Here is a 27,424-nt window from a genome sequence, read left to right as displayed (position 1 = left end):
GGCTGTTGTGCACGCTGTGAGTCTGCTGCCATCAGATGACTGCTCCCTGGGTAGAAGGTTTAGATTAGTATCTATGCTTTAATTATGCAAAATAGTAGGATAAATGTCTGTCTTAGATAAAAGGAAGAGAGGAGTGCTTGCAGAGCAATTACTGCCAGGTGGAAAGAAACTCTCCCCACTTGTTTACTGCTTTCTGGATAACTCCAGGGATGTGGCCAGTTGGTTTGAAGGAAGAGTTCACTTGGCTGGTGGGCATCACCTGAGTGGATTAATGTACCTGAAGTGAACAGTTCATCTGAAACTAATTTTCTATAATCTAATCTATGAATGCTACTGAAACACATTATGGGAACTTTAAATAATGCCATGTGATTAATCATACTTAGGAGAAACTGATATATAAGGAGCCAGTGGTGTGAGTATTTTATGAGAGCTATAACCCCTTTTCTCTTTGTGTTGCCCAACATATTACACTCTTCAGCAGGATGGTGAATTGGAAGCTATTTCTGTTCAGGGGGTCAGAGAGAGAGCGTCGCATCAGCCTAGGTCTGCAGGAGTTTATCAGGAGAAGTCTACAGATTTATTTGTAATACCGTATTTCCATTTGAATTTTTGGGCATTTGGCTTGGGGGATTTGTTGTCAAGAGGCAAAAGCAGTGTTGTTTCAAGAACACAGCATCAACATTAATTTTCTGTGATTTACAACAGTGATAAGTTTGTGAAGGGAAGATGGGAGTGAAGCACTCGCTTGGAATAAGCAAAGGGAGAGGAAAGGCTTTGTGTGAAAAGAAATCTGAGCATTTTAATTGACCCAGCAGACAGCATCGGGGAGCCCAGAGGAAGAACCAAGTCCCTAGCTCCCTGCAGATACAAATTTCATGAGTCATAGCATAATAATGATATGCCCTCACATTTTTATTTATAGAAGCCCATGCCTATGAGATGCCTAGGAGCTGCAAAATGTTGAACAAAATATCATTAAAACATTTGAGGAAGGTTTTTTTCTTCTCTGCTGCATGGCTGTTAAATCTGAGAAGGAAGCAGCACAAGGACCACTCCCCCATCCAATCCTGCAGTGCAGCATCCCAGAAAACTGCTGCTACAATTTTCCCCTTTGCTATTCTTTCTGATTAAGGAAAGGACTGTCTTTAAAAAAAACTCTTTTTTATTCTGGTCTTATATTTATATGTACTAAAAGGAACATTGAGAAAAGTAGCAAAATACGAGAAAAATTCGTACCGAGTCTGGATTTTGTTCCTTAGCACTTTGCCTGCAGCTCATTGCTGCTCTCTTTCATCTCTTTTGTTGTTGTTGTTGTTGTTGTTTATCAGAATTTTCACACCACAGCTGAGGAGAAAGGAGTATTAACTTGAAATGGCAACTGAGCCTCGCAGGAGAAGCATTTGATAATTGGAGTTTGCAGCTTCTCTCAGGTTGGACTACTGAGCCCAGGAATAGACAGTAATCCCCCAGTCTTACGTAGATAGAAATGTAAAGATGTAAAAAGTGCCATCAGGGCTTGGATTAAATTTGTTCCTGTTAAAATTCAGTAACTTTTGCCATGCTTTTATCTGAACATTTCTTTTTGTGTGTGTGCTTCATCCCATTGATGCTACCTTATCTTCAGGAAGCTTTTGGCATTTTCCTGTCTTTGTAGCTGACTGCCCAAATTCATAAATGCCCATCACACCTTCCTTTGAATCCATTGTGAATGATGCCAGATGACTACCACACATTTAATTAAAAATATATATATATCTAAAATCAGAGAGAATCTTTCAAAAAGAAAGAATAAATACCTAAATGTCCAGGGTGTAAGTAATTGGCTTCTGGGACTGCTGTCAGGTGCACAAGCAGCAAAGGAGTAGCAGATGCCACTAATGATTGTGGTGCACTACTTTCTGTTAGCTCCCAGGACGGACCTGCAGCCTTCCAATGTTCATACGCATTTAATGTGTTCTGGTTTTTTGCTAGTACTCATTTTCCTGCTGTCCCAATGAGCATGGCATGGAAGATTTTTCTAAAAGCAAACTGGATGGACCAAAGCTGGCATTGCAACAAAGAACACATTTAGTCATAACCATCTTTGGGTGTTGTTTTTTCTCTCTTTTGCCCTGTATGCTTTAAGCAGGAGATAAGTAAAAGACTCAGAGAACAATGCTTTTCCAGCTGGCACAGATCCCTCTATAACAAGACCACTTACCATTTAACTGGTGAAGTCACCATTTAGTGGGAAATGCAGTGAAATGCAGCTTTCGTGAAGAACGTCATTATTAGTTTAACTCTACCCAAAATTACTGCAAAATGCTTCATTGCACCAAAGAAATTGTCCTCTGTCAAGGTGTCTGGGATAAAACAGAGATAGAGGGAATGCTATCTCATTTCAGCAGAGCTGGCTGCTCACCAATTCTAATTATGAAAGTTTCTTTTTGAGTATTTTCTTTAGATTAGCGAGTTCTTTAAATGATTGCAAGGCTGCCAGCGTTTGAGTGTTGTTGGGTGTTCTCATCAGTGGCATCTCCACTTCCTGCTCTCAGGCTGATGAGCAGAGTAGCTTCCCTTAATGTATTTCTAGACAAAGCCATTCAAAAGCAGAGGAAGCTCTAAGGGAATCTTGATTCCTCTTGTTTGATTAAGACTTGAAGTTTTTCTCCTCTTTTAAAAAAAATAAAAAACCTCAGGTAGCAAATCACATGCCACCCCCTCTGGACAAACGGAGCTCCCATCGACCTTCCAGTCTGATGTACAGATTTGTTGCTCCTCCTGCTTAGGTGATGTTCTGTTCTTCTGACTTTTCCCATGTAATGGTATTTTTCTGATGTAGGAGAAGTCTTTCATCATGAAGGTCAGGGAGATGTAAGTCTGATGTACTTCTTTCAGAGCACTTTCCAACCCTAAATACCTGTGTTGGATCACTTTCATCATAAATTTGTCACTATGTACCTTTGTTGGTTGCAATTCAAAGTAAATTATGGTTAGTCTTCTTACACGTGTTTTTTAAGTCCAAATTAACAGCAAACATGCATTTGTGTTTCACCACCCTCGGACCAGTACACATGGTGACATGGCTACTTCGTGATGTCCCACACGTGCATGGTGCTGCAGAAAGGCTTCACATTATCGTCAGGAGCTCAGTATTTAGAGGCCTTGTTTGTGATATGGCCCCACGCTCAGTTCCTCCCCCTGCTCAGGCATGGTCTTGGACATCCAACTTCTCCTATGTCCCAGGAAGCTTTTCTGGCCTGGGAGTCTCTTAGACTTGGCTCCTGGAGGTATTTCACTCCTTAAGATCCTTCCACGTTTGTCTGGAGAAGGTACCACAGGGTATTAGAGTAGTGAAAAAGTAATACTGACCTTATGAACTTCAAGATACTGCATAGGAACATCATCATCACAATACCATTCTGTCTTTGGGTGACAACTGGGTGACAATTTGGGTGTCAAAAGAGGAAGGAATCAAGGTAGTTATATGCCCGTGCCTTCTAGAAAATTAAGACATCTTCATCATGACACAAACTGGTACTCAAATTATGAGAACATGGAAATAAAAATATTCCAAAAATGCCGTGAAGAAGAAAATGAAAAAAGAATCTCTCTGTAGATACCAGGATGTCACTGAAGAGCAAGGGATTTGCTAACAGGGAGTGTAGGGTGGCTCTTCCATCCCATAAGAGAGCAGAACTGCTGGGTCACATCTTAAAAAAACACCTGCATCACAATGGGAAGGTGGTAGAGCAATGTTTTATAGGTCTTCAAACATGCAGCACTGATATTGTTGAGAAGGATGTCAACATGCACGAGCTCAATTTTTTTGCCGCTTCAGCAAGTTCTCCCATTACCTTCTTTAAACAGATTCCATTGTCTCTTTCATTGCAACTGCAGCATTATTTTAGTGCCAATTGACTCTGAGACTGTGACTTTTCCTTTCTTTGAAGTGGAAACATAATGTCTAGAGTTAATTTTTCAAAGGGGTGGGATTCCCTGCCAGTTTAAATATAAAATAATAATTTTAAATAACCTGTGCTCTACATTAGCACAAAAGCTTTTGCTGAACAAAAAGCACTCTGGAGAAATGCAATTTAAGGCTGAGATTGCTGGAAGTACCTATCCCATTATGCCTTTAAAAACTATACATGAACTATGTAATAGTGATTGCTAAAAGGAAAGTGGGGGGAAAAAAAAAAAGACCAAAATTGCGAAATAAATTATATTTCTGTTATTTTTGTGTTAGATTAAAAATAAAAAAAACTATTGAAATCTGTGAGAAGAGAAGAGAGGAGAGGAGAGGAGAGGAGAGGAGAGGAGAGGAGAGGAGAGGAGAGGAGAGGAGAGGAGAGGAGAGAGAGAGGAGAGGAGAGGAGAGGAGAGGAGAGGAGAGGAGAGGAGAGGAGAGGAGTTGGAAGGGGTCTTCCAAGATCATTAGTCCAACTGCAGCTAGGTCATCTCTCATCCTCCTCCAGACCAGACAACCAAAGTGTCCCCACCTCTCCTCACAGCACATGCCTTCCTGTTAACAGCTTTATTGCCTCCTCTGGACATTTTCAAGGATCTTAACATCCTTTTTATGTTGTGGAGCCCAGAACTGCTGTATTCGAGATGGAGCCATGCCAACAGCAAGTATAGGAGGAGACCTAGGAGGTTAATGAAGAGCTTTCCTGGCTCCTTCAGTAGGTTGGAAATAGAGAAGCCTCTGTCCCGGCTTTCAGCATCCATTGATGTTTGTGCTTACTTGAGGGCTGAGTAAAAGCAAGAGTAATTTCTTGGTGCCAAGGTTTGAAATTCATATTCAAGAGTATGAGCCTTCCTGGATCATAGAATCCAGACATCTTTATCCCAAACATCCATCTTGCCTTATTTCATCTCTGCATCATTCTTTGTCGATAACATGACTAGCTCCAATTTCAGTAACTTTCTTCCAGTGCCCTCTCAGCTCACCCCAGGAGCCTTTTCCCACATCTCACTGCTCAGGCACTAAAATCCTCTCTCACTCTCAGCACAGGAGTGCCTGGGGTGTGTTTGTCATCCCTTGGAAGCTTTGCCGTGGATTGACAGCAGGGAGTGATGGGCTAGATGGATGAAAGGCTGTGCTTTAGCTCCACTGTGCCACCACAGGGCCTGGATGTCTTCACCCCACCAGGGCCTGGTACTGTGCCCCTGTGTGGTGGTTTTGTCGTTTTGTTTGGTCTTTTTTTCCCCCACCACCTTAAACAATTTGCTTAATGCTGTGTACTACCAGCCAGCAGTCACCAGCTTGCTTAGTTTCTCTTGTGCCTTGATGGACACGTTTAAACCACATCCTCCTTCTTGAGTTTTAAATGCACCTTGCAGAGCTGTTTGCAGGAGGGTTGAGGAGAGCCCCCTATGGTGGGTGAAGATATAAGGAATAGCCCTTAGGCTGGTGCTGCTCCACATATTCCTCCCAGCTTGCCAACAGGATCCAGCAATACAGGCATTTCACTGGGGCTTGGATTGAGACAAGATTCTGCCTAGAAAAGCTGATCTCATGGCACAATCAGCACATTGCTACAGTCATAAGTTCCCGGCGTGCTATCTTAAAGTTTACAGCTCTGAGAATGAATGTGTGAAAAAGTCGAGCTTCAGAGTTTAATAAGTCCATTTATTTTTATTATCTGCCGTAGTACTCTCAGGCATGTGTGCTCTCCCAGGCTGGGCAGAGCTGTGGATGAGTTCATAAAATGGTTCCATATAAAAATGGAGATGGTTTATTGATTCTTCTCCCATTTCATTAGGACTTCTCAGAGCTTTTGTGTACAAAAATCTCATTCTTAAATAAGTTTGCTCTGTCACGAGCCTGACATACTCCACATGTCTATGAAGGCCTTCAGGTGATACTCATTGGGTCTCTCTCCATCTGACCATTGCTGTGTGGTTACTTCACATATCAATGTTATTTTTACAATAGAGGGCAATGGAAAAAATTTATCTTCACTCTGGCATAGCTAGCAATATGAACTACTGATACATGGCCATTTTTTGGCACCAGAACGGTGCTATAGTTTAATACTGTATTATCATAGAATGGCCTGGGTTGAAAAGGACCACAGTGATCATCTGATTTCACTCCCTGATACGTGCAGGTCGCCAACCAGCAGCCCAGGCTGCCCAGAGCCACATCCAGCCTGGCCTTGAATGCCTGCAGGGATGGGGCATCCACAGCCTCCTTGGGCAACCTGTTCCAGTGCCTTACCATTCTCCTTGTCCTGCTATTATCAACTCTTTCCAAGAGCTGACTCCCCTCCTGTTTGTATGCTCCCTTTAAGTACTGAAGGCTGCAATGAGGTCACCCCGCAGCCTTCTCTTCTCCAGGCTGAACAAGCCCAGCTCCCTCAGCCTGTCTTTGTAGTGGAGGTGCTGTAGCCCCCTGATCATCTTTGTGGCTCCTCTGGACCCTCTCCAACAAGAGGATCCTTGGGCAATCTGGTGGTGGAAACTTTGGAAAGCACAATTTGCTATAGGCTGCACAGGAAAGGTCCTGTGTGCTGAGCTCCAAGTGTGCTGTGGGCAAAGAGAAGAGTGAAGATTCACAATGTTTTGCTTTCTGGCATTCGGGAAGGCTCAGCAAGGCTTTTTTTTTTTTTTTGACAGCTTTGGCACAAGAACTAAACTTTATAAAGGCATTGGCCCTGGAAAATACCCAGCTGTAATGTTTGGAGGGTTTATAATTTGTTTGGCAAGTTTGCAGCCCACTGGGGATTGTGTCAGCCTGTCTGAGCTGTTTAATTTATATCCCAGTTCTTGTCTGGCTTGCGAGGAGTCCTGTGGCATTCCCCATGTGCTGTGAGCTGGGAGGTCAGTGGTTGGGGATGGCCTTGGTTATGGGGCTGCTGCTCAACTAGCTGCAATGGTGGTGGCTTTCTCATGGGAGTGCTTTGGCTTTGTCTCCCTTGCTTCTGCTTGGGGTTTCAAAGCTGGTTGAATGCCAGTTTGTCAGCAGTGCTTGGAGATCTCCAAGCTCTGAGCTCGCCTCTGGCTGTGCTTTGAGCAGGAGCTGGGCGGGAGACCTCCGGAGCTGCCTCCTCACCTGTGGGCCTGTATGGCTTTTCTCCTCTGATGAGGCTCATTTTTCTTGAATATTTCCTTCTAAAAGCAGTTAAAAGAGAATCCATGCTGTGTTTCACATACTTTGATCTTGGCTTCCTCATTTAAAGGATCATACACTGATTAACATCAGGTCTTAATGGCCTCAAGATGTACCAGGGGAGGTTCAGCTTAGATGTCAGGAAAAATTCCTTCTCTGAAAGAGCAGTCAGGCTCTGGAAAGGGCTGCCTGGAGAGTGGCTGGACCACCGTCCCTGGAGATGTGCAAGAACCATTTGGATGTGGTACTGAGGGATGTGGTGTAGTGGGAAATATTGGTGGTAAGTGGACGGTTGGACTGGATGATCTCGGAGGTTTTTTCCAACCTTGGTGATTCGATGATTCCAGCTGGTAAGCGGAAATCTCCTTCATTACAGAGAGGTATGCATCTCCTCTCCCTTCAGGAAGGAAAGGCAGTAAAAGAAATAGAGCTAATCAGCATGACCACAGGTGAAAACAGACATGTGCGACGTTGCATCTCCAAAATAATCAGTCCTTTTCTTTTAAAAACTAAAAGCATTTATAAAAATAGAGACAAAACCTGAATTTTCTCCACAGTATTTGCATTTAAATTGGAAATGTGAATGCATCTGGTTTTGTAAGTGCCAAATAATTACTTGATATTAAAAAGTTTGGAGATGCTCTAGAAGATGCTTGACAACTTAATTGTTCTGATAACTACTGAAAGTTTACATTTTAAAAACTCTTTAAGCCAAGACCATATTGACAGAGACAAAATGAGCCTCTGTTGGTAAAATGCTGAGAATTTGTGCTGTGTTTTTTAATCAAGACTCCACTTCAGTTTTCCGTAGTATAGGAAGGTGAGTATAGAGAACATTTAGGCGGCATAATTTTGTCTGGAAGATCTTGCTGATCTTCCAAAATATCCTATATAAGAAATTTGAATTTTGAGAAGAGGGGTCAACACTGGTGCACGCTCTCTGTAAGAGCTCCTTTAGTGCTGTTTTTTAATGTTCTCCTTATGAGACAAGCAAGATGCACCCTGCCTGCACACTCAGCAGGAGTGATTTCACCTGGAGAGAGTCTCCTGTGTGAAACCATGGAACAGCATTCCTTGCTGCTAATGCAGGAGCCTGGCTCTGTGCAGTGCTAATGTCTGATTTGATTTGATATTAGGCTGACTTTTTAAAATTCTGAGCGAAATGCTCAGATCTCTGTTCAGAATAAGAAAGTTTCCGTGTCTCATCAATGAACTGGGCAGTAGCAGAGCTGTGCAGACGAACCATGAGAGTAAGACAGCTTTCCCTGCTAGAGGAAAAATAAGCCAGCAGCACGATGCTGACCTTGGCAGACCTGATGGTCCCCCATCAGCCAAGAATGAATATGAATAATGGAGTACAAAACACATACAACTGCTGTGGAGGCAAGCTGGCAAGGCTTTGAGCATGTTGTTGCTAAAAATGCTGCAGGCTTCTACTCCAGAGAAGATGCTGAGGGATCTGGCCCATCTCCTTTCTTTCCACCCAGTTCAGTTTATCTGTAAGAGAAAAAGGTGAAGCCCATAGATGGATGCATGGTGATGGATCTTCAAATGTCAAGATCCTGTGAAATGGCAAAAGATAAAGCCCATGTTCATAGATTTCTACTTTTTGGGGTGGTAGGAGGGGTAGGTGTTAGTATTTGGTTTGGTTTCAAGAATGACCAGGGAGGGTGATGGTTTTTCTGAAGGGGTCTTGCAGCTTTTGCAAGGCCAGGCTAGGTCTGCCATGGCTTATTGAACCCCTGGGAGAGAGGGGGGCTCTTCAGTTCTGCTGAAGGATGGTATGAGAGATGGTTCAGAGACGAGAAGCAAAGGGTAGGGGGAAGAGGTTGCTGTTGCCTTGAAATCATGCTTTAATTTTAAAATAAACAACACAAAAGACTGTGATTACAGTAACTGGTGGAGTAGCACAAGAAATCAGAGGTGAAAAGTGAAAAGAGGAAATAGAAATGGTGGAAATCTTGGCGTATCCAAAGGGCAGAGCTCTGATACGGCACCCAGTGCTGCTCCGTGAGCTCATAGAATCATAGAATCACAGAGTGGCCTGGTTGCAAAGGAGCACAATGCTCATCCAGTTCCAACCCCCTGCTGTGTGCAGGTCGCCAACCAGCAGCCTAGGCTGCCCAGAGCCACATCCAGCCTGGCCTTGAATGCCTGCAGGGATGGGGCATCCACAGCCTCCATGGGCAACCTGTTCCAGTGCCTCACCACCCTCTGGCTGAAAAACTTCCTCCTCATATCCAACCTAAACCTCCCCTGTCTCACTTTAAAACCATTCCCCTTGTCCTATCACCACCCACCCTCACAAACAGCCGTTCCCCCTCCTGTTTATCCGCTCCCTTCAAGTACTGGAAGGCCACAATGAGGTCTCCCTGGAGTCTTCTGTTCTCCAAGCTAAACAAGCCCAGTTCATGAAGTGCTCAGTGCACAGTGACAGTGAGGAACTACATTTGGGCCTGTGAACTTCATCTTTTCTTTTCTTAACCCGCTGTACAGCACATATCTGAGTATTTAACCACATATCTAGGGCCATCAATTGTTCATTACTGCCACCTTGTCCATTTGTTACAGCTCAAGTTTTTAAAATTATAGGTTGTGGGGTCTCCTTGCTTGGAGAACCCCAAAAGCAACCTGGATTTGGGGTTTTGTCCCATCTCTGGGTGTCCAGATGGACCCAGCAGTGCATCCGGACACAGCCATCCTGGGATCTTCTCTTTTTTTCACTGACCAAAGAAGCTAATTCCCATTTTTTGTTTTCAAAATAGTGTTTTTTTAACCACGTTATACAATTCTTTATTACATAACTCAAAAATTTGGACTTACATATTTGTCTGCTTCTATTACTGCCCCAAATCCATTAATCTTATTCTCTTTGCTTTTTGGAAAATTGACTTCTTAAAACACCAGCTGGACACCAAGATTTTGTCCAACAAGCTTACAGTTTCAATAACCGAAGCCTGCCAGTAAAGGTTCCAGTTCTTTTTTGTCCAAAACTCATATTCTGCTCCAAAAGCAGACACACCAACACTCTGAGGTCCATTTCAGCAGGCCAGATTTTTCATCCCCTGGCCCAGCTGCTTGCTCAAAGCCATCCTTGCAGCATGGCATGAAGCACGAGCTCAGGTTAAGAGTTAGGTTTGTTTGGACTTGGGGCTACACAGAGACAGTGCTTTGCTCCAGGTGTAGGTGTGGCTGTGATGATCACAGCAGAATAGTGTGGTCTTCAAGATGATTCAGTTTGCAAATGTCACCTCCTATTTGTTATTGAGATTTGTTGTACGGAGCTCCATCCCAGCACGGTGCTGATTATGATAGATGATGGTCATTCATCAGAAAGAAGTGGAAGTGATTATTCATGAGACACTTCAGAGTAGGCTCCTCCACATCCAGAACTGATGTGCAGGCTGTACTGATGCTGCAAACCAGATAAACTGCAAACCAGCTCTCATTATGGAGAGCTGATATCTGCAAACTTGGGCATATGGAATGTGCTTTTTTTTCTGGTATCTTAGCATTAAGCTGCAAGACCACAATTCCGAATGCTTTCCTTTCTACATTTTGAGGCAGACTTGAGATTACTTTAAAAAACGATGTTTGAACAGAAAAACAACACAACAAATTCATGTTTTTGGTGTTCCTTGTGCGCAAAATAATTTGAAAATACATGTTAATGTGACAGAAGGAAGTTCAGCAGATTACATTGTGATATTCACCAAAGAGAAGCAGCTTTTGGACTGTTGTTAAACTGTCTCTGCTCAGCTTAGCTATTTTAAAATACAGTTGAAGGCAACAGCATGCTGTAGAATGCTGAAGAACGTGCAGCCACGCTGCCCTCAGCCAGAATAGCAGAAGGACTTTGTGCTTTTTCAGAGATTATAGAAGCATCTGCCTTTTACTTCTGTTGATTTGATGGAGGTAGACTTGTTAATGAAGGAGGAAACATCAGAGAAGGATTTCCATTCCTCTGTGGGAATGACTTTCTATTTAGTAGAGGTCCATTTATGCTGGGCATTCCCCTTAGAAAAGGACCTACAGACTGCACTGTGGTTTCCAAGGGTAGACCTGGTCCAGTTTTAAATTAATATCAGTTAATTTACTGCAGTACATTGGTGCATGCCTTTAACATCAGTGAGTCGAGTTCTTCTGTTTTTCCTTATTTCCTGATGGTGGGATGCTTACACGTTCATGAAGATCATGTGTTTATTGTTAAATCCATTAATCCGGATACAGATCACAGAATGCTCAGGTTGGAAAAGACCTTAAAGATCATCGAGTCCAACCACAGCCTAACCATACTACCCTACCTAACAGCCCTCTGCTAAATCATCTCCCCGATGCTTACACCATATATATGAAATGCATTAGTTTTGAAAGCTGAACCATTGTATTTGGCCAACTACTGTATCATTGTCTGAAATTCTGTATGGAAGGGCCATTGCCACAGAGTCGGTGCAGGTGAGCTGTGTCTGACACTGCCACAGCTGCAATCAAAATCAAACTGAGTTTCAATTTGAGAGGAAGGGAGTTGAGTTTTTATTTTCCTCTACAAAATCTGGGAACCAGCAGGGACTAAAAATATAAGCACCAGCGTGCAATGAGAGAAGTTGGCTTCTCAGGATGTCTTGACAGATTTGGAGAAAGGTTTAAGTTTACCAATGCGCTTCGAAAGTCTTTTAGGGACTATCTAAAATCTTTGTCATGAGGTTGTGAATCTTTTGAATTGCGTGTGAAAGCAGGATTGCTTTTCCCATCTATAGGGCTCTAAGGAGACGAGGAGCCCAGTGTGATTGAAGCAAGAGCTGATGATAAGGGTTGGCTTTCTTTACCTGCTGTCTGCCTCACGTCTTTTTTTCAAGGACCAATGAATCATCCCAGTAATCATCCTTCGGTACAAAAATCGCAGCAGTAGCTTGGAGAGATACAGCTCAGCCTTTTAAAGCAAACAGCCAGTGTCTGGATTAAGAGACCGGAGTTTGGGGAGAATGAAGCTGGGCTGGCAGCTCACTTTCCAAACAAGTTGTTCCCATGGTGCTCTTTGTGTTTTCTTAACCTTTGCTGGGAAGAAGAAGTCAAGGCAAACGACTTAACCCAGTACACACAGGAGCCTTGGAAGTGAGCACCATTCCCAATAGTGAACTTTGGATCAGATAGCTAGCCTTAAAAATAAAGTCAAGAATATTTCCAAGAAGCACGAACACTTTTCTGTCACATGAGAGGGAATTGTAGGAGAATCAGTAACATCTGAGCATTAAGAAAGGGCGACTGCATTGCCTGACCCAGAGATGCAGGTGAAATGCAGAACCTGCATCAGCTGCAGAGCATCTTGGAAACAAACTGGATCTGGAGATGAAGGTATTGGCATTTAACAAAATGCAGCTTCTGGGTGCTCAGAAACAAGTGGCATACTGTGCTCAGTAAGCATCCAAAATGTACCCTTGGTGCTCCAGGACACACACAGGTCCTCACATCTACTTGGTACGTTATCAGGTGACATACCCTTCTTGTTCACTGGGAAGAATTCAAAACAAAACTGCTTGCCAGCCTAAAGAAAACACAAAGGGGAACAATGAAAATTAGTCAAAGCCATTTCTGGTCGGCGCATCGAGATTGAAGCTCATGTGGAACCCAACTGCTCAGTCAAGGTTAAAATCAGTAATTTTCACAGTTCTGCTCAGTATTTCTCCTGCCGCAGGCTGCACGCGGCCACAGACATCAGCAAACACAAAGCTGAGCGCTCCCCAACGCCCCATGCCAGCTTAGGAAGCAGTCAGTGGCCAATAACTATTATGTCAAAGCCTGCAAATAGTGCAGCAGCTAATGAATTCAATTACGGTGTTTGATGCTGTTCATATATCATGAAATGTGCGTTTCTGAGATACGAACATTTTGATGGATTAAAGGAGCATCTTGGGTTGATCCGAGTGGGGGTGGGAGGATATGACTTAACCTGATGAATGCAAATCAGCCTTCGTTTAGATACTGAAATGCGTTCTATTACTTTGAAATGTAATTAATGAGGGAGAGCAGACATTGAAGAGTTTGTGGATGGAAATTGTTTCATCTTTTTTTATTTGATCACATCATAGTTCTTTGGGGCCTCTTTGAGAAAGACTGGCACTTTCTTGGGCATGTTCTGAGTCTCAAAGTACAGTTACAGACTTATTTGCACATTGGCTATTATTTTCCAGCCCTGTGAGCTGATTATGTCCTGAAATCTCTGCTGGGACGCACCTGTGGTTAGCATGGCTGCAGCACCACCTCTCACATTTTGCCCAATAACCCTGTATCTCTTGTTCACTGTGTCTCACCCCATCTTTGTGATGGAAGACTTTCAGCAATGCTTCAAACATAACCAACAGCACAGTGAAAAAAACAGAATCAGAATCCACTGTTCTAACACACTTGACATCGATAGGCAAATGCCTGCCAGTTGTGGTCCAAGAACCTACAGATGAGGAAAGTCCAAACCACTGCTTTATGGGAATTGACTATGAGTTCAAACAGCTGTACAGAATCCATACCTGCTGGATTTGTACCAGCCTCAGCCCAGGTGATCCCAAGAAATCTGAATAGAATACAACACATGAGTGAGGTCTGAAGTCTTCTTGGGAAACATGTTCATCTTTTTTTCACCCAGTGAACTGGAACAGGTTGCCCAAGGAGGCTGTGGATGCCCCATCCCTGCAGGCATTCAAGGCCAGGCTGGATGTGGCTCTGGGCAGCCTGGGCTGCTGGTTGGCGACCTGCACATAGCAGGGGGTTGGAACTGGATCAGCACTGTGCTCCTTTGCAACCAGGACATTCTAGGACTCTATGATCTTGTGCAGATCTGAGACTCTACATGCTGCAGCTTTGTATTCTCAAGACTGCTGGAGGTGGTGACTCTGGAGAGACTGCTGACCCCATGTCCTTTGTCCAAAAGCAACCCTGTTTGCTCTGAGTCTGAGTCTAGATTGATGGGACTCTTCATTGCTATGACAACTTTTCATTCAAGGGCCTGAGCTGGGTCACCCCAGCCTCTTCTGTCTCTGCCAGCCAAGAGTACCCTACACTCTGACTCACACAGCCCTCTTCTCCATAAGTGTGATAGAGAGTGGTTCATCTATTCAGAAGGTTTTCTGACCCTTTAAGTCAGGAAGCTTCCCATGTTTGAAGTGATTTGAAGTCTCATCAGCCTGGAGCAGGATATCTAAGTTCAATTTCCCCTTCCTAAAAAAGAGCTATGGAGATGGAGGTGGAGGTGGAGATGGAGATAGAGAGGGTTGGAGAAGCATGTATGCCCCATGCTCCTCCTGCCCTCCAGCTCCATGTGAGTGTATCTGTCAGAGGCTGTGGGCACCTGCTGCTGGTTTCCCAAGGATGCCTTCAGATGGTGATTTTCACATACTTTGATGCCACATTAGAAGCTCCAAGGAACACAGGTTAATGGTGTTTATTCTGTCACTGTGTTTATTCTGGTGATGATGAAGAGCAGTGATTTCTGGATGTAGGTTGTTAATGATGCTGTTTAACTCTGTAAAGGTACTACATTGTAAAGTCAAATTTTCTGCTGATTTTGATGGCTAAAGACAGTGCTGATGGCTGTACAGGTTGTGAAGCCTTGGACAGTGGGATTAGTGAAACAGGACACTGACTTACAGCCAACAGCTGTTGGATGTTTTATGTGAAGAGTTCATAGCTGTTAGTGATGGATGTAGGGTGTCTGTTGACACTGCTTCTGAAATTGTTCCTTCACTTCAGAATTTATCAAAGTTCCCTTCACTTTACCTGTGCAGTACAATGAGACATGACAATCATAGCATCATAGCATCATAAAATGGCCTGGGTTGCAAAGGAGCACAATGCTCATCCGGTTCCAATCCCCTGCTATGTGCAGGGTCACCAACCAGCAGATCTGGCTGCCCAGAGCCACATCCAGCCTGGCCTTGGATGCCTCCAGGGATGGGGCATCCACAGCCTCCTTGGGCAACCCGTTCCAGTGCCTCATCACCCTCTGAATTCCTTGTATTTAGATGTACAGAAAAATATTCAGATTGGATGTACACTCCTTGGCACTTAGAGTTAATGAAGGATGGGCAAGCATTAATACAACTTTTCTATCAGACTTCGTTATTCCTTTATAGTAAGGAGAAACTGCTGTAATTAGTGCATGAGCACTCAAAGCTAACAAGAAAAAAAAAGTCAGAAATAAAAATAGTTGATTGAAGTTATTAGCAAATATTTTTGGTTGAAATGTGCTGCTCATCATGCCTATTATGAGTTTGTTGTTTTTTTTCCCCGTCTGCAAATTATGTGCATAATATATTTGCTGATTTTTTGTAGATGCAAGCGTTCTTTGTTCTTCTGTTTTCAAACAAAAAAGTTCACTTTGCTTTTCAAAGTTACTTACTCTGATAGTTCCTAACTGTCATACAATTTATGGTTCAGAGTCTGGAATCAAAGCGTGTGTTAATTCTCCTTACTAGGGAACTGGCTGCAGCTTTCAAAAGGGAATGATAAATGCTGAATGGATGCCATTTTCAAACTCCACGAATTCTTAAAAACATATCAACCACTTGGATTTTTTAATGTGTGGTTACATTTCAATGACAGCACCCTGCATGCCATAGCTGAGCAGCACAGCCAACACCAAGTCTTCACTTGCTGGTTAAGAGGACTGGCATCCTCAGCAGGAAGGATTTCTCATGCCATGTGTAAGGAGATGCCCACAGGTCGACAGATTTTATGCTTCTTTCCTGCATTGGATAAAAAAGAAAAAAAGAAAACCAACCAACAACTAATTAATTAAATGTTAATTATCCTCAGAGTCATGGAAGTGCAAGTTCAGCAAAGCATTTGTAAGCTCCAAAGAGTTGTTTTGTTCAAGAAGCTACTGAGCTAACAAAACTGAATGGGTCTGAATGGGCATTTTCACCACTTGCAGAGATGTGACAGTCCAACCCGCTGGGCTCTGTGCCCATCCTTGGTGCCTCACTTAAGTCTTTGTATTTGATGTTGTTATGCTTTCTGTATGCAGCAAGTGCAAACCATGGGATTCCCAAAGTATGGGATGCAGACACAGGAATTTCCAACTCACAGCCTTTGCCATTTGTCACAGCATTGCACTTCATGGGCTGTATGTGTGTAAAGACAGGAGGCTAGGCAGGAGAATGCTGCTAAACATCCTGTTCTCTCTCAGATGCTTCTCACCCGGGTGCTCTTCATGGAGTGGGAGGGCAGATAGAGCAGGAAACAACTCAAGGCAAGCTGGAAAACATTTCAGTTGACCAGGAAGTCAGCACAATGAAGAGAAATGTCAGATAGAAATGGCTGTCTTCCAGTGCTTGTCTTCAACCTCGCTGTTTGCTTGTAACTAGTATTTTCTAGCTAGTGTTTTCCTTGCAAGGCTTTCTAGATGGAGATAGGATATATAAATGCACCTATATGCATATGTACTTAGGCAGACATAACAGAGGAATAGGGATCTTGAGATTGTATAAGTGGTATTTTGTATTCGGTACATGAAAATATATTTGTATTTGAAGAACTTAATGGCTGATTCTGAAGCACTTGTCCAAAAATAACTATTGAACCAAGACTGTTTTATAGCAACCAATTTGCTGCCGTAAATGGTTGCAGTTCTGGATTGCTTCATGCTCATTAAAAGAGTGACAAGAAAATTCAAATTAGTGACTTGCAGTGTTATTTTGCTCTCGTACAGTAGGCTGATCAGAAAATGTGAGTTACAGATGCTTGTCTTTCCGGGACGATGGTGAGGAATGGTGATGCTCAGGTTGGCAGGAAGCCCTCCTGAGCGCTAAGCCTGCCCCTGGGGTGGCCACCAGAAACTTAGCTGCTCTACAGTTCCCATCTGAAATGCTCAGACTGCCTTGTGTCTGCCTTACTGGGGGCTAGAGAATTAATTAAATGTCCGCTGCTAGCTTGAATCATCTCGGATGTAAATAGAGATCCCTGGGATCCTTGCTGTGGAAATGCAACCATGGTGCTCACAATGGGCTTCTCACAGGGTTATATCTCAGAAGTGCAACTTTTTGCTTAATACTACCCACTGTTAGCTAGGGCCTGATAATGATGTCCTTTCAGCCCTGCTGCCTTCAGGAGGTGGCAGCAGGCAGCCTGCCTCTGGGCTGTGCAGGCTTGGGAGAACCTTCCAGGCTGCCTCAGGGAAGAGCAGAGCCATAAACCAGGGCAGGCTGTAGCCTTGGGCACGTCTCATCTCTTCCCATTGAACCAGCTGGCACAAAACTGTTTTGCATGGGCATGTTTGTTTCCAGGTAGATCACTGGTGACACTCCTGGTTCTATTAGTGATGTCAGATTGATATCTCTGTTTTCTCTTCTCTCAGTGCTCTGATAGCATGAGAGTGAGGAAGGGATTGTAAGGACTTCCAGAAACAGATAACAAAAATTTGTGAATTATTTTGGTTACTCTTCAGTTGTCAGCAGCTTTGCATAATTTAGGCACTATGAATCCCTATTTTTCATTTTGGAAGTAACAAATGTTTTATCGGTGAATGCTCTCTGATGGTATTTGAATAAGATCTCATCCTACAAAGTTGTGCCAAGTGTCTGCGTGGGAAGTTTCAGCGACTTCCCAACCATAGTATGACAGAAAGGGAAGAATGAACCAAAATTTTCATAAAGTCCGAAGATGCAAAATTGATGCTTTGTTAGACTAAACAGTTGTTTTTTGTTTTTTTCTTTTTCTTTTTTACATATGTCAGCCTTAAAAAAAGGACGTTTTTGGATCACCCCTGATCCATATCACAAAGACGACAACATCCAGATTGGGCGAGAGGTGAAAATCTCCTGCCAGGTGGAAGCTGTCCCTTCGGAGGAGCTCACGTTCAGCTGGTTTAAAAATGGGCGGCCCTTGCGAAGCTCTGAAAGGATGGTCATCACACAGACCGACCCCGACGTGTCGCCTGGCACCACCAACCTGGACATCATTGACTTGAAATTCACAGACTTTGGGACGTACACGTGTGTCGCGTCTCTGAAAGGAGGTGGCATATCAGATATCAGCATTGATGTCAACATCTCCAGCAGTACAGGTAAGGAGGCTTTCTCTGGTTTCAGTTTTGCATCTGTGAAGCCAGCTTATAGCTTTCCTCGACTCCTGGGAGAAAGAGGTGAATACGCAGAGTGCTTCTCAACATTGAGATATCCAAGCAGGATATAAATCGTGAGCTGAGTTGCTTTGATTAAAAGATTAAATGGCACGTGATGCTCTTTTCCAAGAGCACGCAAAGGTCTGATTTATTCAGATATGCCTGCTTCTATTGTCAGGAAAGTTATTGCTTCTGAAAAAGGATTTTGGCCTTTATTTTGGACTTAAATGCTATCTGGAGTCATCAAAAAATAGCTGGTAGGAAATTACACAGAAAAGTAGGCTGGTGTTATGTTAACCAGACTGAGCCCATCCAGCTGCTCTCATCCAACAGCGAGTGCCAACAACAGTGGAAGGAGCTCTCTTTTTTCTTAAGGATTATACACTGCTTATTGGTGGATCATGCGATTCCCAACAGGGAAAAAGTTTAAGATACCTATTATGCATATTTCCAGATCAGTGACTGAAATGTCTCTCTTTTGGATGAGCTAAAACCTTGGCTATTACCTTGACTGATAATAAATGCCTTCTTGTGGCTGTGGAGTAGGACTGTGTAACACAACATTAATTCTCAGCTTTTCTTTATCTCTTTGCTAATGGCTTCCTTATAACCAACACATTTCTCAGGCTTTTTCCCCCAGTAGTGGAGTTTAATAACTGAGGTAGCCCATGTTAATATCATAAACCAGAAAGCATTCTGAATGCAGGGCTTTTTCCTCCTGAAAAATCAGCTAAAGCCAAAAATAAGGGTTGGCAGTTGATTTCTACAGAAATAAAACAGCAAACAGAAACAAGCCAACAAACACTTCTGTTTTCAGAAGACTATTTAATGTTAAAACACGGAGACAAAGAGTGTCAGAATTACAACTGCTCTCCGTGTTGTCTTTTATGTGAAGCTCTGCAGTGCTTCCCTCAGACTGTGCATGTCATTGACTGGGGTAAGGCATGCAGTGCACGCTGAGACAACAAAGAACAAATTGAAAACTATTTTTCTAGCGTGGAAAGAAAATGTTTAACAGACATCTTCTGACCCTTTTTACCAAAAACATTCAAGAAATTGCTTTCTACTTTTTCAGAGAGATTAATTGCACTCTGTTGCATCAAATACGTCCATATTTCTATTATTTAACTCTTCTAATATTGTTTTTGTTTCACAAATACATATAATGTCTAAACAATCTCACAACTGTCATGATAAATTATTGCTTAGGCTGTAATCTTGGAACCTGCCGTCCATCCTTAGTAAGACAGTGGTGCCAACAGGAGAATTGTTTTGCTTGCTGGTGCTGCATTTCAGCAAAGAGTTGGAACTGGAGCACGCAGGGCTTCCTTGGGATCAGTGCAGTTCTGTGTTGGCAAACTGTCCTTGTTTGGTCTTCATTTCCTTGGTTCCTCCCAAGCTGACCTGTAGGTTACAAGTGTGTTGCACACGTGGTTTTATCAGTGACATGGCAGAGATGAGATATGAAGATGGAGATGTTTTGACTTGTAATGAACATAGGGAACAAATAAACAAAATGAACTCAGGTAAGTCCGTAGGTCTGGATAGGAGATTTTTAAGGGGAGCTGACCAGGGACACTTCACAGCTACTTTATCATCTCTGAAAGTTCACAGTGACTTAACAATGTCCAATGAAGACTGGAAACATGCAGACTTCAGCCTTTCTTCTAAAAAGACAAGGAGATGTAAGGAAGCCCAGGCTGCCCAGCCCCACCTCAGTCCCTGTGACAATCAGGGGGCAAATTGTGCCTGGCCCAACCTGGCTGCCTGCTGGGATGGAAACGTGGGTCTGTGGGCAAGGGAAGGGAGGGGAAGCTGTTCGCCTTGGCTTCAGCAAAATCTTGACAGCAGATTTTGTAGCTTTGTAGATAACTGAAGTCTAGTTTGGAGAGGTAGGATGAACTATAACTCATGTTGTAAAAATGAGATGCAAGGAATTGTGATCACTGATGCAAAGCCAAATTTTGCATGCGTGTAAGTGAACAGGCAGTCAGTGCTGATGCAGTTCACCTCTGCAGTATTTCCACACTGAAAAATAACACATATATATATATAAACCTTGCAAGACAAGAGGAAAAAACGCACATTCCATTTAGTTTTGTTTTTGTTTTGAACATCTTGCTTCTTTTTATGAAATTGTGCAACTATCATTTAGAAGTATTTATTATTCCTGCTTGATAAATCCTGAAATGATCTTTTTTGTGCACTTGTAATGAACTTCACAGTGACTGTGCTGGAGTAGTGCAGGGACACTACTAATGCACATCTTGCTAACAGGTTAAGAACTGAGTTGCAAAGAGAGGATTGTTATAGAGTAAGTGCCAAGTTTGCATGATGGGAGCTGGAGCTTGATGATGCTTTAAGTCCCTTCCAACCCAAGCCATTCTATGATTCTATGATGGATAGCAACGGTATGCAAACTTTGTTGCCTGCTTGCTAGGGCGAAGCAGACAGTGATGTCTGTGCAATCATGCGTTTCCACCTGGCAGAAAGTGCCCACTGTATTATCTGTACTCACTGGGGTTTCGTTGGATGGATTGGAAGCACCCGGTAGATGGCTGTACCTGTAACCCCGTCAGAGCTCCCACCAGTGGTGATGGATTATGTCAGCCCTTACAGACACTGCCCTGCAATACTCAGGAAGATCAGAGTGGGGAGAAAAGCCTTGCGCTTGGAATCGACCCCGTTCAGCATCTCTAAAAGAAATTCTGCCTATTTGTGTGACTTCATTACCTGATTAAGTGGAAGCTGAAATAGTTTCAGCGCACATTTGAAGGTCATTACTGATTCATCAAGAATCATTAGTGCCGTGGTAATTGTGAACATAAGGCCTGAGCTCAAACACGTTTTTTTCCAAATGCCAGAGCTGGCGTTGGAGGCACTAAGTGCTGTGCTGGATGCTGCTTCATGGGCTCTGGGATTGCTCCCTGTTCCTGACGTCCAGCAGGCTCCTCCTGGAGCCACAAAGTCGGGCAGGGACAGCTGCATCTTCCCATAGGAGCAGGGGATGGCTGGGTCTCCAGTAGCAGCAGGCTGGGCAGGGACACCCAGGCATGGTGTGGCAGCCTGCTGGCATGCTCAGTGTCATGCTCCAGCAGGAATGTTTTTTCCCTTGACGTTTTGTACTTTCAGCAGGAAAGGCGTGTGACTACCTTGTCTAAATGGACCTGAAGTAATCCCCTTGCAGCCTCCCCACTACATCTCTGTAAGTAGGTCACTGAATTGTGGAAATAGAGATGCAAAGCTTGCGTCTTTGTCCTCTAAAAGCCCTGCCAGCCATAAAACCAACCCCGGGCAAATGCTGGATGACAAGATGGGTTTTCTGCGTGTGTGTGTTGTGGGGGATCTGAAGGCAAGATAAGTTAATACAGAAAAAAAAAAAAAAATAGCAAAATGGGCTCAAGGTAACCCAAAAAGAGGTGGATCAGAGAAGTGTGTTTGTCTTTCTTCATGATCATTTTCTCTGCCTAAATATCATATTCAGAGAAGGAAAAATAAGGCTTTGGGTCACATATGGTCTGCTGTGCTCAGTGTGGGTTCTTACTCTGTCCCTATCCGCCTAAAATCAGCATCAGTACTGCAGGAGACGTAACATCTGTCACTTCTGGCTTTTTCTCGTCTCATCTTCCCCCTGGAGGCCGCATTGTGCACTGAAATGAGTGGCGCTTTCAAGGGGGTTATTTTAACTGTTGTCTCTGGAAGCACTGCCCTGAATTGCTGTCAGAAGGGCTGGGTGAAGTGGCTGGTGCTCCGGGCGTCAGGTAGCGGTGACCTTTCTTTAACTAAGAGAGCTCCTTCTACTGTTTCAGCCCAGAGTGGGTACAGTTAGATACTCTACATGGTAAGTACGTCATCTCAGTTCTGCATCCCTGCGTGAACCTGAAGCTGTGTTGAGTGTGCACCACCTAGGTAGTCATGCCAATAAATTGATTTGCATGAGTGTTTTCAGAGACAGGCAAAGTAATTCCTGAGAACTACTGTATATGATGAGAGATCATGGCCTCAAGCTGAGCCAGGAGAGGTTCAGGCTGGGTGTTAGGAAACGTTTTTTCTGTGAAAGAGTGATCAGGCACTGGCACAGCTGCCCAGGAGCAGTGGGATCACCATCCCTGGAGGTGTTCCAGAGCCATGGAGATGTGGCACTGAGGGACGTGGGCAGTGGGCATGGTGAGGTGAGGTGGGATTGGGGATCTTGGAGGTCTTTTCTGATCTGAATGCTTCTGTGAGGCCACGTGTCTACCCTGCAGTGCGATGGGAGGGCTTCCCTGTTAAAGTAATTAGCTATTAAATAGTGAATTAATTAAATGCCCGGACTGACGTATTATAACATGTGGCCTCAATCTGTTTGTGAAGTATGTGTCCTCTGGTCACCTTTCTCTGCCTTTGATGATACATAAAAGAGAACTTCATTGTACTTCTAAATGTTTATTATAATCACAGCACAGCCTTTTAGCATAATGAAAAAATGCTTTCTGTGAGATAATTAGTGATCTAATAAAAATGTTTGTAAACCTTAAGCACTGTCCAGAGTGATTGTTCATGGGCAGCCATGAGACACTTCAGGGATACTACCAGAAAACAGACAGACTTTTCATTATTGCAGCAAATTGATGATTTTTTTGTGGGCCATTATCTTCAAAGTTTATCTTTGAAGCGAATAGGTGAACAGGAGGGACAGATAAATGCCATATTTTGTTAAAAAGCTTTTCTTTTATAGCTCTATTTTAGAGCACTTAATGTGCAGAGATTTTTCTTTTTAATTTTATCGCTGGGAACCGCCGTCCCTTCCCATCGCACTGCTTGCAGCAGGGCTGGCCGTGAGCTCCTGCAGCCTGCCTGCCTCTGTTGGTATCCCCACGCCTTCAGCTCTCCCAGGACTGCATCCTCCGGGCTGTGCTCATCCCTTGAGGTCCAGCAGCCCAAGCACACGCTCCCTCCTCAGCAGCATGCAGGGCTGAATTTCTTTGCTCTTCTCTGGAGGGCTGCGGTGCTCGACTTGGCAACTTGCTTTGCATATGGCACGTGGAGCTCCTCAGCATAGCTCCTGTGAGGTTGCTGAAAGCTAATTTGGCTAATTTGCTGCTGGCTCTGTATGTCCTGGGCTTAAAATGTGCCTCTTCGGAGTCTGACTGCAGACTAAGGTGGCGTTTTAAGGCAGTAGGAATGTGTTGAGCTGAGTGTTGATTCTGGAATTACTTTGCTGTCTGAATAGATCTTCTGCACAAGCGCTGCCCTGAGATCAGTGGTTGCTGCTCATGTCTTCACTTTGGGCTGGTGCTCAAGGAAGTGTGGGCTGTGGGGGGACAGCACACAGTCAGAGAAAGTGATTTCACTCAAATCAAGGCGTGATTTCCTCACTCAATTTGCCTTCCAGAGGAGGAATTCGGTAGATCCTCTTTCCTGGTGATGAAAGGCCGTGGGAAAGTTGAAGGAAATTCCTGTCCTAGGCTGCTTGCCCTGCCCACCTCTGCAGAGCCTTTCAACAGTTCTTCCTGGTTTTCACACTTTTTAAAGAAATGCACTTTAAAGGCAGACTGAACAGTTTTATTCCCTGTCTACAGAGATGTCTTGAGGACCTGAATATCTGTCCCTTGCTGCCTTGCAAAGGCTAAATGATCTCATTCTAGTGCATCTTGTACTCAAGGTTGGCTTCCGATTCTAAAGTCCAGTCTGCCCTTCTTACCCATCTTGCAACCCCCACCTCAATCACATATTGGACGAATCAGGAACAGGGACTGAAGTGGATGTGTCTTGCTGAGGATTATGAGGATTAGAGAATCAGATCTTCACATTTATAAATATTAGAGAAGCGGGATAGGCAAATAATCTCACTTATGCCTCCTAGCCAGTACAGTGTACATTCTTCAGTCTTGGCTGTCCAGGCTGATTAAAATTCAAATTACTGGAAATTCAAATTGCTCAAAACAATGTGATAATCTCTTTTAAGTTTATTTCTGAGCCATCTCCATACTTTTTCCAGTATTTCTTGATATGCAGCTCAAACATGCTTTGCTTTCCTTTATCCTGCAATTACAAGCTATTACCATTAGATCAGTTCAATCAGTCTGGTCACCCTATCTCACAACTCCTATAACCACCACCTCCCTGTCACAGCTTAGGCTGGCAGTCGTGGCTTCAGGGTGTCCTTTGGAGGCACCGAGCCCAAAACTGACGATCACCTCCACATCCATTCTCTGTGCCCCCTGTAATCCCCAGTAAAACACTCAGTGAGGACCTGTCCTTCCCAAAGCTTGCCTTTGGGCCAACACTTCTAAGACCTTCTCCTGTTGCTTGTCTTCTGCCCAGTCAAATGATTTCTGTGTGAGCAGGTTCTTGCATCTGCCCTCCCTTCTTTGTGCAATCACAGAGCAGTTAATTAAACTATCTGAAGGTTTAAAGTAGGTACAATACGTTGACTCTCATCCCTGGAGGTGTTCAAGGCCAGGTTGGATGGGGCTCTGGGCAGCCTGCTCTAGTGTTAGATATGGAGATTGGTGGCCCTGTCTGTGGCAGGGGGGTTGGAGCATCATGATCCTTGAGGTCCCTTCCAACCCAAGCCATTCTATGATTATATGAATTCTATTATTCTAGGACTCATCAGGATTTCCAAGATCTAGACTAGACTACGACTAGTTTATGTTTACGCAGAACACTCAGTGCATAAACATAATAAAGCATGTATATGTTGACTTTGAGCAATCTATTTTGGTTCTGTATGCCTTCTCCTGTAGAGAAAAATACAGTGATACCTTCTGCCATCTGACCTTTGGTGAGTTGGTGGCTTTTGGAGGCAAAGGTTGTCTGAGACAGTTTTGTTTAAAAGCCAGGAGTGGGCATAAATCAGCAGTAGCTCTCAGATCTCCCAGTTCCAAAGGATAACAATATGTGTTTTTAAACTAGGTGCTACTTCAGTGTAACTAACACTTTTGTTTCTTGAGTGATAACACTCTGCTTTGGGAAGCGGGTTTAAGCACTAAGAGTATTCCCTTATTCCTCAAGCCAATTGCAGCATAAATAAGGTGATGCTTGTTGTTTCAGGTATAGCGTATAGCCAATTTATTATTCTTCACAAGCAGGAACAGAATTGACCTTTATTTGCAGCAGACTCTAGCTGGTGCTGCAAGAGACATGCAGATGCCTTAGCAGAGGGCTGAATCCCTTCCAGGCTCTGCTTGTGCCACAGCAGCACCTGCCGGGAGACAAAGGCTGGCACAGCTGGTGGCACCTGGCAAGCAGGTGGCACGCAACACAGCTGGCAGCTCCTGGCACAACTGGTTGCAGCTGCAGAGTTGGTGGCACCTGGCACAGCTGGTAACACCTGGCACAGCTGGGGGCACTCTGCTCAACCATGCTCACCCGGGAGCACCTCTACCTGCTCACAGGCCCTTGTTCAATGTCCTTTCTCCTGCACCTTTGCTCCCACACCTTGCTTGGGCATCCCTGCTGGCTCAGCTGCCTACCCCCTGCTCCTCAGTCCTATGTTGTCGATAGGGAACAAAATGTCAAATAATTATTTTCCCCTCAAGCCTGTAGCTCTCACAGTTTTTTTTGTTTGTTTGCTTTTGGTTTTTGTGTTGGTTTTTTTTTTTTTTTTTAATTCTTCCTTCCTTCTGTCTGTGGGTATTGCATTGATTTAAGTTTCTATTAAGGCTTTTCCTTAGCTATAATGCTAAATGTGGAAACAAATCCTGTGTCATCCTGCTGCCTGTGCATGTCAGTTGGCAGGCCAGAACCGTGCACCATTGCAGCTTTCGGACTGCTGATAATTCAAGTCAAATTCGACAGCAGAATAAAGATATGAGAGGTAATTAAGTAGCTGCAAGTTTGTGAAAATATATAGATGGATCTGGTAACGGAAAATATACCAAACCCCTTCATGAATGAAGATTCAAGAAGCACATCAACACGTCACACAGTAACTTGGAGATACAGCCCTGGGGGGAAGAGGGCACCCACAGAACTCATCCACAGGCACTGTCAGCCATAGTCACAAAGCAGAGCTGCAACCACACTCCGGGCAGCTCTACCCCTGCCCTCGACACTTCGGATGATTCTTCACTCATTATTCCTCCATTTTCTGTCCTACTAAACTGGCTTTTCTTGACTTACAAGTTTCACCTTTGTTCTGATTCTCTCCCAGTTCCACAGAAGGAACAGTGAGTAGAGAGCAGTGCGTTGTGGAGCTGCCTGCTGGGATAAAACCCTACGCCAAAATCATAGTGAAACAGAGCGGCAGTTTGTTGCCTTCCTATTCTTCCTAAAGAACTAAAATGGAGGGAACAAAGCATGGAAGGTTTCCTCTGAACTCACATGCCTTCCCCAGCTGATAGAGGTTCTGGTAAAATAAGATGGCGTTCAGCCTTCCTAAAAAGACACACGAGGCTGTTTGAACATCACAGAGCATCTTCTGAAATTGAGGATTATCGAGCACAGATCTCACTGCCCCAGGGGACGGTGGACTCTCCCGTCATGGCAGTACTCTGAAGCCGTCTCACCACGGCACTGTGCAGCTGGCACTGCAGTTAAGCAGGACATTTCTTGGCATTCATGCAGAGGCCAAAGCTCCCAGAATAAAAGGGATGCGGCTCTCTGAGAGGCCGGTCACTCCCTGCCCAGTTGGTAACAGGAGTCTCTGTTAGAAGCTCTGTGCAGAGACCTCTTCAGCTGCACGGGGTCCGGCTCCTCACGGTGTGGTAGCAGGGAACGGCTGCCGTGTGCGGTGCTCCCAGCAAGCAGAGCTCTGCACACAAAGGCCTCTCTCAGCGTCCAAACAGCAGCAGTCTGAGGAGGCGATCTTTCAGCACCTTGAAGTCACGCAGTGCCACGGACTGGGCGTACGGGTCCTCCAGGTGCTGGAAGAGGTTGAGTGGGCTGGCTGTTCGGAAGGCGTGCGGCAGGATAACCTCGTCGGGCATCATCTGATTGCCAAGGAAGAAGTGGACCAGGCGTTTGTCCTTCAGGCAGAAGTACAGGTACCGCATGATACTCTCCAGCCGACTCAGGAAATGCCTCCTGTGCCAGTTCCCCAAAGGGATGATGTTCACGAGGTGGAAGACAAGAGTCTTGAGGACGGAGGTGGAAAAGCCCATGCCCACCATGGTGTGGGCTAAGAGCCTCATGCAGCTCAGGAGGGAGCTGTTCTGCCCAGCATTCCTGGTCAAGTACTGGAAGTACTTCTTTTCCGCCACAGCACAGCTCTGCAGCCATGTTGTGCT

The 27,424-nt window shown here is 44.2% G+C and overlaps 1 protein-coding gene across 3 annotated transcripts in view; it reads left to right on the top strand.

Annotated features, from left to right (window-relative positions):
- MDGA2 (MAM domain containing glycosylphosphatidylinositol anchor 2) overlaps nt 1–27,424 on the top strand; it is a 315,342-nt gene that overhangs the window by 174,786 nt on the left and 113,132 nt on the right. For all 3 annotated transcript variants that reach the window (XR_014883814.1, XR_014883813.1, XM_085225899.1), the window contains exon 7: nt 17,823–18,152. Coding sequence is in view for 1 of the 3 variants with exons in the window: in XM_085225899.1 (XP_085082025.1) it covers nt 17,823–18,152 (330 nt within the window). In the remaining 2 variants the exon portion in view is untranslated. The remainder of the gene's footprint in view (nt 1–17,822; nt 18,153–27,424) is intronic.

Source organism: Meleagris gallopavo, chromosome 5, assembly GCF_905368555.1.
Source record: "Meleagris gallopavo chromosome 5, MGAL_WU_HG_1.1, whole genome shotgun sequence".
In the NCBI taxonomy this organism is placed as follows: domain Eukaryota; kingdom Metazoa; phylum Chordata; class Aves; order Galliformes; family Phasianidae; genus Meleagris; species Meleagris gallopavo.
This window is presented reverse-complemented; position numbering and strand designations above follow the sequence as displayed.